Here is a 13,931-nt window from a genome sequence, read left to right on the forward strand (position 1 = left end):
AATATCTTTGCAAATGTGTGGGGGTCCTCTGCACTGGTCTTTGCATTGTGTTTTGTGTGTTTTGTTTTATTTATTTTTTTTGCATGTACCTGTGTTTGCTAGTAAAAGTCATCAACATCTTGTACTTGCACAAGTAGGGCAGCAGTATTTCATATAAAAAAAAAAAAAAAGACAACTGCTGCTGTGCAGTTCCAAACAGCCTGACTGCTTGTGCAGCACCAAATGTTGTTCAATATAAAGTTAATGAAATCCTGAAGTAACCAGAAAAACAAATATTAATCCTCTTTTGCTTAACTGAGTCTCATAAGATATAATCACAGATTATTGTCAAGGACTGATGTTGAGAACCGAAATGCAGACCAGGAGGCCGGCAGGATGCAGAAAAAGAAGTTCAATATAAATTTTGCTTGACAAAACAACAACACATGGATACATGAATACTAAAAGACAAGAAATCTAAACTATAAGAAAGAACACAAACTGAAACCAAACGGTATACATACACAGAGAATACAAGAGGATGGAAGTGGATTAAATGAGCCAAATGAAACCTTGCGAAATAACGAACAGAACACAGGAAGCTAAACAGAGGAAAAACTACAAAATAAAACTGGAAATGAGAACAAAAGACACAAAAACTCCAAACCATGAAAGAATATGCAATATTTCATAAATAGTTTAGCTATGACTGCAATCATGTTGAAAAGAGGAACTCAATCTTTTAACTATACAGTTTTATGTATCTGGGCATAAAAAAAGAATGATTTAATTATAACCATGTCTTAATATGAGTCAAATACAACCTTAAACACAATATACAACACAATATATACAAGCATCATCTCTTATTTAATCGATAGTAAGTTGAAAAAAAGATGCAGCTTGTGAAAACAAACTTTAGAGAACTTCAGAGTAGGTTGTAGCCAGATGCTGATTATCTAATGCACTTAGCAGAACAAGAAGGAAAGACATCTGCAGCGACCTTAGAGTGGCAGTTCTGACTTCCATTGATCTGAGAAGCCCAACAAGTTTAACCTGGAGTTCATAGTTTGAGTAAGAAAATATTTTTTATATTCAGTGTGAAGCGGTAAAGCAAACGTCAACAAGCATTCAAAACAGCTGCAGTTTTTCCCACAAGTGAAGTTTTGAAACAATTTCTTTCAGACAAAATAAGAAAAAGAAATAAAAACAACAACAGACAAAACTAAGAAGTCTGTGCACGGCACCAGATTTAATGAGAACCTAAAACATGTGATTCTGCATGCTGTATAGCTACAGCACAGAGGCCTGTCGCACAAAAGTAGGTTTCCGATAACTAGTATAAATAACTAAGCTGGTTTAATCAAATCCAAAACAAGAACGTTCAAGCTGAATTGGTTGCACAAAGAGGATGAGCGCACACACACACACACACACACACACACACACACACCCATCAGGCTAGGTGAAACCAGCGCTGGATCAATGCAGTGCCTGCAGCGCCCTTGGCACCCTTAAATAAACCCTTGTGATCTATCATTGAATCACTGATCTACCATGGCTACGAGAGAAATCCTCCTATGGAGAAGAACCAAATAGAAAAAAAGGGAAACACCACCATGGTAATAAAACAAAGAAAGTGTGGCAAGGTACTGCAGACCGCCTGAATGCATACAAAGCGCACAACTCACTCTTCTGCTGAAATCATCACGATTACAATTAAACTACTTTGCATCTCTGAAAACGTAGTTGTCCTTTGATGATGAATTTCTTGAAGTTGCACGTGAAACTGACAACAGGTGTGGTGAAATGATGCAAATGTGTGTATCTGGCTGTTAAAGCACTATGAGATGTCTCCGTCTCCTTCCCTGGACATAAAAGACTCCATGACATTGAAAAGGATTTTCATAGGATGGCAGGTAGAGAAATTACAAATTGAAGACAAGCGTTAACAGTCATAAAAGGGATACTGTTTGCTTTGTTTTATATCGAAACAATCTCATTTGTTCAAAGGGCTGCACCAGCCTCAACAAAAATCCCCCTCAGGTGCTAACAAGATGGGGTTTTCTGAATATAAAATCCCGTCCAGAAGATGTCCATTAAGGAATACTGTAAATTGATTAGTTTATTAATCTACAGGCAGTCTGGAAAGCTGATTGGTTAATCAGCAATGTTGTGGCAAAGTGGCCTGGCTCAGCCCATGTCGAACTTCTGCAATCTATCAGCGCCAAGCACAAGCTGAGCCACACAACCGCTATTCATAATCACTGTACACATCTTGGCTGTATCAAGAATGTCACTCTATTTATGAGGTTGTGCTGATGACATTTTGTATTCAGAGGTGAATTCTCTGGTGTATTGGTGGACAGAGGGTAAGCCTGCCAGCCATTCCTCCTGACAGCATTTGCAGACCCTCAGGAAGCACAGCAGGCATATAATAATGCCCATGCCAGGACAAGGGCACAAAGAGAAATGACCTTTGGCCTCCTGAAAGCATGCTTTCAATGTCCTCACTACCTAAGTCTCTGCCTAGGCAGGACTTGTGACCTCACGGTGACCTGTGCTGTTCTCCACAATGTGGCCCATCTGAGGAAGGAGAGGACCCCCTGACTGCCACCACATATGGCCCGGGAAAAAAACTGCAATCTTCCAGGGATAACAACAGTGGTTAGGTGTTTAGAGACCAATATGATGGTATAAAATAAGTTAATTTGCATGCTTTTGATTGAAATGAAATATTACCTACAATAGCAGGGGAATTTATGCAGTTTGAAATTGATTTGACCTGTGGTGTGTGTGCTGCATCAATACATGCCTGCAGGGAGGTTTACTGCACCTACTCATTTATCTGGTAATTAGCGGTGTTCTGATCGGTCTTTTTGCATTTATTTCAACATGTATGAGGTGTGTATTATATACAGAACTATGGAAATGTTTATGTTTTCTTGCGTTGTGTAATATGCTTCGATGCCATGCTTTCCATTTTGTGGAACACTGTGACTTCAGTGTTCAGTGGAGATCTTGGCTTATAGCTTTGACAGCTTTTATTTATCCTTATTCAGTTAAAGGACATTCTGAAGTGCATTTATACTGATATGCAGTGTGTATTTGATTTAAAATCTTTAGGAAGTGTGAACCGTGTAATAACTGCAAAATAATCAAATATTTATCTAAAATGATTGCAATTAATGATCACGTGTTTAGATAACGACAGGGGGTCTAGTTGCATGTGACAATCTGAGGCAGGCAGTGGAATAAATAGCGGTTTCCATTTGTGGTGACATGCTGACTGTAATAAGGGCTGAGATTAAACAAATCCTGGAACTTAACCTGGTCTGGAGCAGGGTGACGCCACAGAATAAATCACCATAGCAACTTTCAATACCCAGCTTTTATGCAACCATATAATGGATGAGTTGAGCCAAGGTGACCAACATATCCCAGCTTAATCCCTCATATTGATTTTTTTTTTTTTTTTTTTTTGCAATAGGCACCTGGATATTTGTCGACCATAAAAATTCCTCTGCATAACAAACTATTCTAAAGTCTGATGTGAAGACTTCTGTCTGACAGCTAATGCTTGGCTGAGATTTAGCTCCTGCAGCAGCACGACGATCATATACACACCACAAAACATCTGCAAGAGTAATGTAAAAAAAAAGAGAAGACAATGTAACATCCGCTCAGTCTAAGCCGAACATCAATCCGATTTAAAGGTGGAGTATGTAAGATTTTCAATATTTTCAAAATAAATTAACTAAAAATATAACTACAATCACAATTAGATAGTTTTTTTTAAACATGTAGGTTCCAATCTGTCCATATTTGATGCGTTATTAAATAACAAGTTTAATTAATGACAAAGACCCTTCTTGAATGTTTTCTGACCAGTAAAAAAAAACAACTTTTTTTTCCACCAGTAGGGTGAGTATAAGCCCATTTATTGCAGAGCGGCTCTGAGCTACAGCTCCCAAGCGATTCCTGCCCTCATTGGAGCTGGCAAGGAGGAGGGGTGAGGGGTGAGTTTTGCTCATTACTGCCAACTTGTGGTCGTCTGTGGAGGTAGCAGTTTTGTGGTTTTGCTCACGACCTGGTGTTTGCCACCTAGTGGTGGAAAGAATCGCCTTGAAATCTTACATACTCTGCCTTTAAATGCTCTGCAGTGAACTTAACATGCCAAAAAACAGCAAACATCAATGAGCTGCAGCAAAGTGATGCCATGAGGCACGGTGGGCCAAAGTTTCTCCACACCGATGTGAGAGACTGTTAACATCATCACACCAAACACAATCACTTCAAGTTATTGATGCTAAAGATGGTTTGACAAGCTGGTGAATTATTGGGTAACCACAGCTGTTCACACACTGCTTCTGGATTTAGGCTTGGTTTTAGTACAACAATTGATGACACACCCTGATGAGGCATCTGTTGTTCCTCTGTAGGAGGATTTACCTCATTTTAAGACCCTGTAAGGATAAGATATACAAATAAAAACTTAAAAATGAAAGAGGCTGGCCTTATCCTTCACATGGATGGGACTACCGATATACATAAAGGTTAAATAAAGGATGAATCTAGCTGGTATTCATCCTGCACAACACTTGGCTGCAATTTTGAAAGTGAAAGTATGTTCTGCACATAATACTCTCTTGAATGGCTTAATGTCCACTTACCTGAGCGGGAGAATACAGTCGGCACCGATGGTGTGTGTGTCCTTCATGGGATGCACTAGTACATCCTCCTCCTGCTTCTTGCGGCAGTGTCATCACTCCTCCACTTGAACCCCCGACTGTCCCTGATGTAATTGCACTAGATGGTGTGCCGCCCACACTTGCCCCACTCGCAGCGCCACCTGTGGCCCCAGCAATGGCTCCAATACCTCCCATCATGCAACAAAGGCCTCCTTGAGCCAGCTCCAGCTCAATTTCTGCGTCCATCTCAGCGTCCTCCTGTGCCTCCTTGTTAGAATCATCCAAATGCTTCATGAGCACAGCGACCACCACGTTTATCAGGACGAACTGCGCTGTGAGCACGAAGGACACAAAATACATTGGAGAAATGAACTGCAGTCCGGCGTGGCAGCCATAGTCACTGCCTGGACCATCCGGTGGGCACTCTCTGAGGGTGTCCTAATGGGAGAGAGATGGGATATTATTAGAAAAGCCTCCAATAGTGCAGAGTATTCCATAGTATTCTTTTTTTTTTTTCTTTTATTAACTTTAAGTTTCAGAGGAAATAAAGTGAACAAAGCATTTTGCATTTCAAGTGTTAAATTCAATTATATTAATTAACCAAAGTTTAGCCAATAAACAAACTGATTAATATTTGTCTGGACAGTGAAACTGTATTAAACTAGTGTCAGTAATGGGTTGTCGGGTTCTAATCTCTGACTGGCATGAGAGATTAATCTGCATGTGGACACAATTTTACTAGCAATTCTGGTTTAAATCAAATCCCTCTTTGATGCTGTGCTGAATACAATGAAAGTACCCTCACAAAGTACATCTTCATGTGTATAGTCCTGAAATATATCTATATCAGCCCTGATTAGCAATCAAATATAAGCAATGCAAAACTTTGAAGAGCTGTGAGTACATGGATGCAATTACAGCCTGAGGCTGCGGTGATAAGCAACAGTTAAGAGGAAGATCAAAGATTTTGTGAATTAAAATTTTAATCTTTATTCATCGTCTGCAGACTTTGAACACCTGTTTATGATACATCATCTTTGTGCAAAGTCATGCCCGCGACTTCTTATTTCTCACCCACAACTATTGTCCAGAAAAACATACTTTTATAAACTCCTGTTATCAAAAGAAGTGATGATCATTGTTGCTTCCATTCTAATCGACTATTATCTCATATTATCCTCATTAAGGCTGTGGCTCTCTGCTGACTTCTCTGTGAGTGAAAAAAAACGTGAGAACTAACTAACCTAAATTAAAATCAAAGCAAACTTGATTGGTAAACTTCTCATACAAAAACAATGCAAAATACTTTACTCAAGATACGTCAGAGCTTAAAATCAGGTCAGATAAATAAGAAGGCCAATACCAGTAGGATATTTTTAACACCTAAAAAAGAAAAAAAAACACATTAAAGTCAACCCTGAGGCCCACAGAGAGCCACTGCAATGATTGTAAAACTAGTATAATGTTTTCCCGTTCTCTGGTCTTTCTCAGCACATGTGCTACAGAGTTCTGGAGTAATTGTAGGTTTCAGATGCTTTTTTTTAAGATGAATAGAGAGCAAAACAATTCGTATCTAATGCATATTTTAGCTTAATACATATCTACTAAATGTAAGAGCATGCATTAATACCCCTGTGCTGACTAGAAAGAGGAGTGGGTGGATTGTTGCTATGTTTATTGTAAATGGTCGAATTGGTTTAAAATCTGCCACAAACCCCATGAGAAGCCAGAACTTTTTTTCTTATTCTCGAGACACTGAGAGGAAAACAACACCATTCTGTTCTCACACACATGGTTAAAGACAGCTCTCCACATGTTGGGCGGGCAAAACTTTTTTCTTCTGTGGCTCAGAGAAGTATTTTGTGATTGGCTGGACATTTGAGGTGAGCCTGGTTAAGATGGAAAAGCGTAAAACGGACAGGCTGTGCTGATGCAGGTTACAATAACGCAACTGTTGCAGGTGTTGAGAAACTCTGAAGACATTTAAACACACGGACCTAGTCGTGTTCAGAGCCTGCCCTGCTGCAGACAAAGTTACATTTGAAATAACCAGGTTAATTACACAGAAGAGCACAGATAACACCTCCCACAGTGATCTCTGCCCCGTTGCAGACAAAACTTCTTGTGGAGTATGAAAGAACCAGATGAAAAAGAAATTTTCCTTGTTCTTGCTCGAGAGTAAGAACAAAGTTCTTGCTTCTCATGAAGGACGTAACAAGCTTTAAATGTAGTTATTTAGAAGACAGGCAAATGTATCGACACAAAGTCTCAAAACCTGATTTACACTACATGCCTTCATGATGCCATTCCAGTTGTCACCGGTCGATACTTGGAAGAGTGTAAGAAAGGCCATGCCGAAGTTCTCAAATGTAGCATGGCGACTCATCCCTTCACAGGGGTAGTCTGCATTGCAGACTGCGTGGAGCCCAGAAAAAAAACCAAGAAACATGAAGCGAGATGAGGAATGCGCTTTTACAGAAATCACATTGATAACATCACAGAAAAAAATCAAAACTGATTCTGAAATTACTTTCATTCCTTTGTTTATAACTATTATGTTATCAAAATTTAATGTTATCGCACTCCGACAACTAGTTAGTCAGTTAAAAGAAAGTTTGTACACAACAAATAAAAACCCCAAAAATAAGCCACACCATGACCATTGTGGTAAGATTATAAAAACAAAAGAAAAGATAATTTTGATTGAAATACTTTCTAAAAGACCAACCTAACTCTCCGAAAAGCTCCACCCCCAGAGCGGCGTAGATGAAAAACAGCAGCATGAAGAGCAGGCCCAGGTTTCCTACCTGACAAACAAAGCAGACAGTTGTTATATTCATGTCATTTGTCAGCTAAATGGCTCAGAATAATTTGTGTGCACACATTAGTCATGCCAACTGCAGAATTCTCCTCATATGCTTTACGATCCGTTCAAAGTGACATTCAGATATTTTACACATTGTTAACTGTCATTTAGGATGTGTCAAGAAACCTGTTGTAAAACAAGAAAGCTTTCGGGGTGACAGTCTTATTAGTTTTAGATTCTTCATATATATTAGAATACTAAGGAGACTTTCCCAATGTCTAAAAAAGAGAAAGGAAAAAAGATTCCTGCCAGGAATCAAGAAATCCAATCAATTGCTAATCTCTCAAATTTGACAAAGCGTTCACGTTAGCTTCTGTCGGATGTGAATCCATCAGTGTAATATTTCAAATCTATTACAAATTGTGAAATGCAACGCAAATATATTATGAAAACCCAGGAGTGCAGTAGAGGCACTAGTGGCACACTATTAGTGAAGTCATTACATGGAGAGAAAAAAATATCAAGGCTTTATTGGAGGAGAAGATGACTGAGGAGAAAAACAGGAACTAATGAAGGAAAAAGCAATGGGGAGCTGTAGAGGTTAGGCTAACTGAAAAGTCTCCACCTCTCTCTTCTTTGCACCTTGAAGGAGGGTTGTGAAAGGCTTTATTTGGAGACAGTAATTAATTTCTTTCCTATAACATACTGCAGTAATGTAACATAATGGAGTGCAAAGAACAAAAAAAACAAAAAAAAACTGATCTCAATGCAGTTTTAGAATAATGAAAACACAATTCTAAATATTGTATTTCTGTAAAAAGAAATCTTTAAGTACTTAAATCTACCATAGTACTCCATATTCTATATATTATTCAGATTAAACATGACTTAAGGTGAAATGATTCATGCATGACATGCAATGAACTGAAGGGTTAAAGTATTGTTTGTATAACAAAAAGTCAGTGTAACAAAAAAGTGACATATTTGGATTGCTGAGCATAAGTAAGAAACTAGCATTTGTTTGTACACCTCTCTTTGCAGATAAAATCATAGAGCTTCATAATAAAAATCATAAAAACATGGAACCATAAAAAACAAAATGCTGTTATTGCATTTTTTTTTTTTTCATTTATTGTTTTTAAACTATTGGTCAGTTTTTCCTATTTTTCTTTTCCTGTTGACCTGTTTTGCTTCACAGTTGTTTGTGTGTGTTTATGAGTTTGATCTAAAGCTCACACTAATGTACTGAAAGAAAACAAGTTTGAAAGGATGACACTGGATAGGTTTGTGGACAGGTTTTGTGCCCAAACATCCTTTCAGATGCGTCAATCAAAGGAATGAATAGGACAAAAAAATATAAGGAAATACATAAAAAATTCGGGCATAACAGACTTGCTCTATCGCCCGACTGTGTTAGAAATGACTGTTTTGAGGAGATGACCTGCTTTAGACTCTTGATGATGATATTTTCTCTAGTTTTTTCTGTCTGCGTGACAACAAACAAAGAGCTATAAAATTCATTTAGTATCACAGAAACAGAATGTAACTTCTGTTTTATATGTAGCAAGATATATTACCCTCCATGCAGTGAGGTAGCAGAGGAAGAATAATGACAAGTCACTTTATCTTTACTGGGAGGAAAAAAAAGGAGCAACGTTTGGTTTCTGTGTCCTTGTAATCTCATTTACAAATAAAAACAAAATATCTTTGTCTCTGCATTATCTAAAACGTCTATTCTCCTTAACAAAAGGCATTAAAAATGTTTAAATGAATGAATTAATCCTGATTTGTGATGGTGGACCTGAAATTACTTGACCTTGTGAGTCCGTTTTTATGGCTGCTCACCATCAGCTCACCTGAAAACCTAGATGTAATCATACTGAATTTGTTTGTATATTTTAAACAAAAGTGTCACATGACACGACATCCAGACATTAAACTATAAAGGCAAGAATCAATTTTCTGGCCACCACACATCATGACATTCGATTCCTGAACCGGTTCCAGGGGAGTGCCACAAATTGCTATCTGTCTGTGGGAAACACTGATATTTTTACCACAACAAGTCAATATCTTGGAACTAACCAAATCACCTTCATTTGTAGGAGTTACTGGTACAGGCACTGGAAATGTAACACAATAAACACACTGGAAAATGCAGCAGTTGAACTGATGGCATCATATAAACACAGAGAGATGTTTAGTTTGTGACAAAGCAACAGATCTGTGACAACATGAAACACAGATGCAAGGGGCTTCATTTAAATGAAAGAGTGAAAGAGGGTCTAAAATAAGAAAATAAAAAAAATAAAAAATCAAAACCAAATTCAAGATCAAGTCATTATTTGTCCTATGACCTGTCAAAAAGTTCACAGAAATATTGTGTCAGGCTGCTCCATGTTCTGCATCATGAATGCAGGAATCCAGTGATGTTTGGATGAAGAAAAAACAAACAAACAAAAAAAAAAAGAGAATAATATAAACTATGAAAAAAAACAACAAACAAAATTTAAAAAAAAATCTGATAATCAGGTATTTAAATTATTATCATTTAGAAATGTTTCCTCTAAAATAGATGCAAAAATCTAAATTCATTGATACAAATCTACATTTTAGGCTCTTATTAGTGAAAAGAGTATCTTACATAATGTTTTACAAGGTACTATATTAATTGAAATTGTTCCACTGTTCAAATGTTTCCGAACTTTCCTAAATTAACTAATGTTTGAGGATTAAAAGTTTTTTTTGTGTGTACCAAGGGAGAAGAAAATTCAAGCTGCTCTTTTCTTATTAAGAGCAGTGGGAATAAAACACTTAAATTAATGCAGCAAGGGTTTCTTCTTTTCCGTGGAAGTCAGAGGAGCAGCAGAGCGTTTGCAGGGTGTTGTGACATTAGGAGCAAAACCTTAGTCATAACCTAACTTCCTGAAGTCATCTTGTTCACGCAGCATTTATCTATGCAGGTCGTTTATCATTTCACAAATGTTAATTAACTCCTTGGTGTCCTTGTGATAAGCTCAGAGAGGATATCTCTGGGTGTGCTTCAGCGTGTGTGTGAGTGATGACACATACCTGAGGCAGAGCTTGAACCACAGTGTCAAGCAAGGCTCTCATTCCGGTTGCCATTTTCAGCAGCTTCAGCACTGGGAAAGATCACAGACTGCATGTCACCTTAGGCTCTGCATAGGACCATTTCACTGTGTGTGATCACTTTGACGTGTGTTTGGGGGAAGAAGGAGAAAAAAAAAAACACAAATCCTACAGGAAAAATAAAACATAAAACCAAACACTCCACAGGGATGAAAGGGAAGAGTCAAGATAAAAAGAAGTAGGCAGAGAACATCAGTAAGAGCAAAATGATCAATAGAAGGAACTGGTTCTCTGACTCTTCACAAGTAATCCTCCACAGTTCCCAGTGGTCCAATTTCTGGAGGAACCAGGCTGATGAGGCGGCCAGAAGCAGACAAAAGCCACGTGTGTATTTAGCAACTGGGACCACTCAGACAATGTAACCTCTTGGGATGTGGACTTCTCCACAGATGGTTGATAGTGAGGAGAGGTGCCTGTGACTGTGTGTGTGTGTGTGTGTGTGTGTGTGTGTGTAAAGGAAAAGGTGGATGTGGTGGCTGCACATGGTGAGGGGAATTCTGAATCATTAGCCAGCTCTGTAAAGCTACTGATGCAATCTTTGCCGCCAAATCGCTTGCACTTTACTTTTCAGATTTTTCATGAAAAATATAGTATAACAAATCTATAGTACTGTTTTTTTCTGAAGAAAACAGTAAAGTTGTATATGTGCAGACATAGTCTTATGAAGGGATTTTGCAAATAATTAAAAAAAAGGAGAAGGGTGGCAAAATTCTGCACTCTGTCCATCTGCAATTCTCAGTATTAAATGAAGAAGTTGCATACACGACGTAGAGCTTAACTAGTTCTAAAACTTAGTTTCCAACAGTCATCAGGTTTATTCCTCCTTGTTAAAGATTGTCATTTTGTCTTTCCAAGAGCTTCATATTCTTTATAAAAAGGAGTAAAAATGAATTCTTATCCTTCTTACAAAAAGTCACTTGGTGACATTTTGGATGACTGTGACACCTCTTATTATTCCTTCCTGTAGTCTTGCAAGTTAATTAATATTCAAAAAGAGTAGAGAATTATGATAAGAGTAAAGCAAGGCTAAAAGTCAGTAGTAGCTCTCACACCATCAAACACTCCTTTTGCCTCTTAATTACCTCATGCTGCTGCTGTTAATTTGGCTTATTACCCAGGGGTCCTTTCAGAGGTCCCTTCGCAGCATTGTGTAGGCCAGAAGGTGATGGTATGAGGACGAACACTAAGTGAGATTGATGTAATTAGTTTTTATCCTCCTTACTGTGACATTAAAACAAATTGGTGCTGCCCAAAGGGCAGCTTTAATTTCTCTTAAATTATATGAAAAGAAGTGCTACTGTAGATTCATGTAATAAATAAATAAATAAATACAAGTCTAACTAGATTTTGCCTTTATTCAGAGGCAAGAAAGCCAACAATAATGTTATGAAGGATACAGAAATATTTGACAAATTTGCCACAGATATGATATAGGATATTCATATTGATGGGTAAGTTGGCTCAAAATGATAATATAACTTCAAAGAGTGGAACTGTTTGTTCATCGTATTTTGTTTCCTAATTATATAAAGTACTGATTGTGCAGCTGGGTTTTGTTTTTTTTCAAACTTTAGAGCTCATTAAATACTAAACTTCACATCTTGTCAAGCAGGTGAATAAACGTCTTTCAAACAAGTTGGATAAACAATGAAACTATTTTACATTGACCAAATACAAACTGTCGACTTTATACCTACAGTTAAGTGGAAAAGAAACACTGTCTATGTCAGTAATAATGTTTTATTGAAACAAGAGAAAATGCTTTGGTCCTTTCCAGGCTTAAAAATAAAGTGAAAAGAACCTCGTATAAACAACACATGCTACTATATCACACCATGTGATGATGCATAAATAAGCCAAAATGCTGAAATGATGAGTAAAAACAAACATGACTAATACATTATCAAAATTGTTTGTAAAAAATTGCTGTTTCACACTGTAGCCATTAATAATTTAGAGTTATTATTTGTCCTTAGCAAAAAAGAAAAAAAAGAAGTGTTTTAATTGCAACAGTTTTCTCAGTAAATCTTCATAGTATCCATCAGAAATACAAAATGTTGGCCATGTGTGTAGAGTCAGGTTATGAAGAAATATCTTACCCATGTTTAAAATACAGCATATAGTTTGACTTTTTTTCAGGAAAGGCTTCAGAAAATGTATTTACATCTTTTAGAATTAGACATGGATATATTTTTGTTGACGTTACAGAAAAATTACAGAATCTTACTTTCCAGCCCCCGTTTAGCAGAAGGCCATGGGAAATGAGATTAGGAACGTGTTTGTCTATCCTCATGTATACCTCGTGCTATCCTTAGCACCCTCATGATCCTGATGATGGTGGGATTGATGGGGAGCGACGCGTTAATCTCAATTTCCTCCAGTGTGATGCCCATTACAGACAGCAGCACTATGGCCAAGTCTAGCTGATTCCACCTGCAAACACACACACACACACACAGTGACTTATAAACATACCAAAATGTACTGAAGTAGGCCTGAGTAAATGTAGCCCTTAAACAGGAGACTGAGTATGAATCTTTTAACTCATCGTGAAACTCAGAACTTCATAAATGCACAAATTAAGGTCTGTGTTATGCTAATTTCCCAATGAATATTAATGCTTTACATGAACTTTGCATAATTTGTATGACTATGCTCTGCCAAGAGGAATGGCTAACAGCCAACTATTACCTGAGGGCCCGCTTCAGTGTATGAATATTTATACCAATACTGGTATAAAAGCCTCAATATCATGCTAAATGTGCAGTCTCAAAAAAATCTTGTAAAATTTATGTATTCCTTTAGAGTTTAGGGGTTACTGAAGACACATTTTCAATAAGAGCTCAGATGTTGTTGGTTGTGATGCAATACAATACACTGTCACTACTAGTTTATTACATACTTTGGACAGGCTTCAAAACTGAACATGCAAGGTACGCTTTTTCTCAGTGCACAAAACGGGACGAACTTTTTTGTCTTGTTGCTAAAAATTTGGGGTTTAAGGATAGATAGAAAACTTAAAAGTAAGATATGAAAACAGAGGAAGTGAGGTAAAGTGTCGATATAACAACAGAACCACTATATTTGGGTCAACTGAAATATCTTATTTCATATGAAAAACTTCAACAAAATTAATTTTTAAAGTGACATTTATTCAGGTTATTGCAGAGTTGTGGGAAATCTTGTTCCATATGTTTTTCCACATGTTGCTTTTTATTGCAGCAGTGAGTAGAAAAAAAAAAAAAAGCAATAACTGGATGGAAACACATGTCTTATTCTCACCTACTATATTAAATGTGCAGAAT

General features: G+C 37.4%; 1 protein-coding gene across 1 annotated transcript in view; it reads right to left on the reverse strand.

The window, feature by feature from the left end:
* cacna1ib (calcium voltage-gated channel subunit alpha1 Ib) overlaps window positions 1-13,931 on the reverse strand; it is a gene marked incomplete at its 3' end in the record, with an annotated part of 171,149 nt that overhangs the window by 17,396 nt on the left and 139,822 nt on the right. The window contains exons 28-32 of the mRNA XM_079263089.1: window positions 12,926-13,059; window positions 10,549-10,619; window positions 7,399-7,477; window positions 6,964-7,085; window positions 4,653-5,108 (exon numbers count right to left, since the gene is read on the reverse strand). Coding sequence (XP_079119215.1) covers window positions 4,653-5,108; window positions 6,964-7,085; window positions 7,399-7,477; window positions 10,549-10,619; window positions 12,926-13,059 — 862 coding nt within the window. The remainder of the gene's footprint in view (window positions 1-4,652; window positions 5,109-6,963; window positions 7,086-7,398; window positions 7,478-10,548; window positions 10,620-12,925; window positions 13,060-13,931) is intronic.

Source organism: Telmatherina bonti (assembly GCF_933228915.1).
Source record: "Telmatherina bonti genome assembly, chromosome: 3".
Lineage (NCBI taxonomy): Eukaryota > Metazoa > Chordata > Actinopteri > Atheriniformes > Telmatherinidae > Telmatherina > Telmatherina bonti.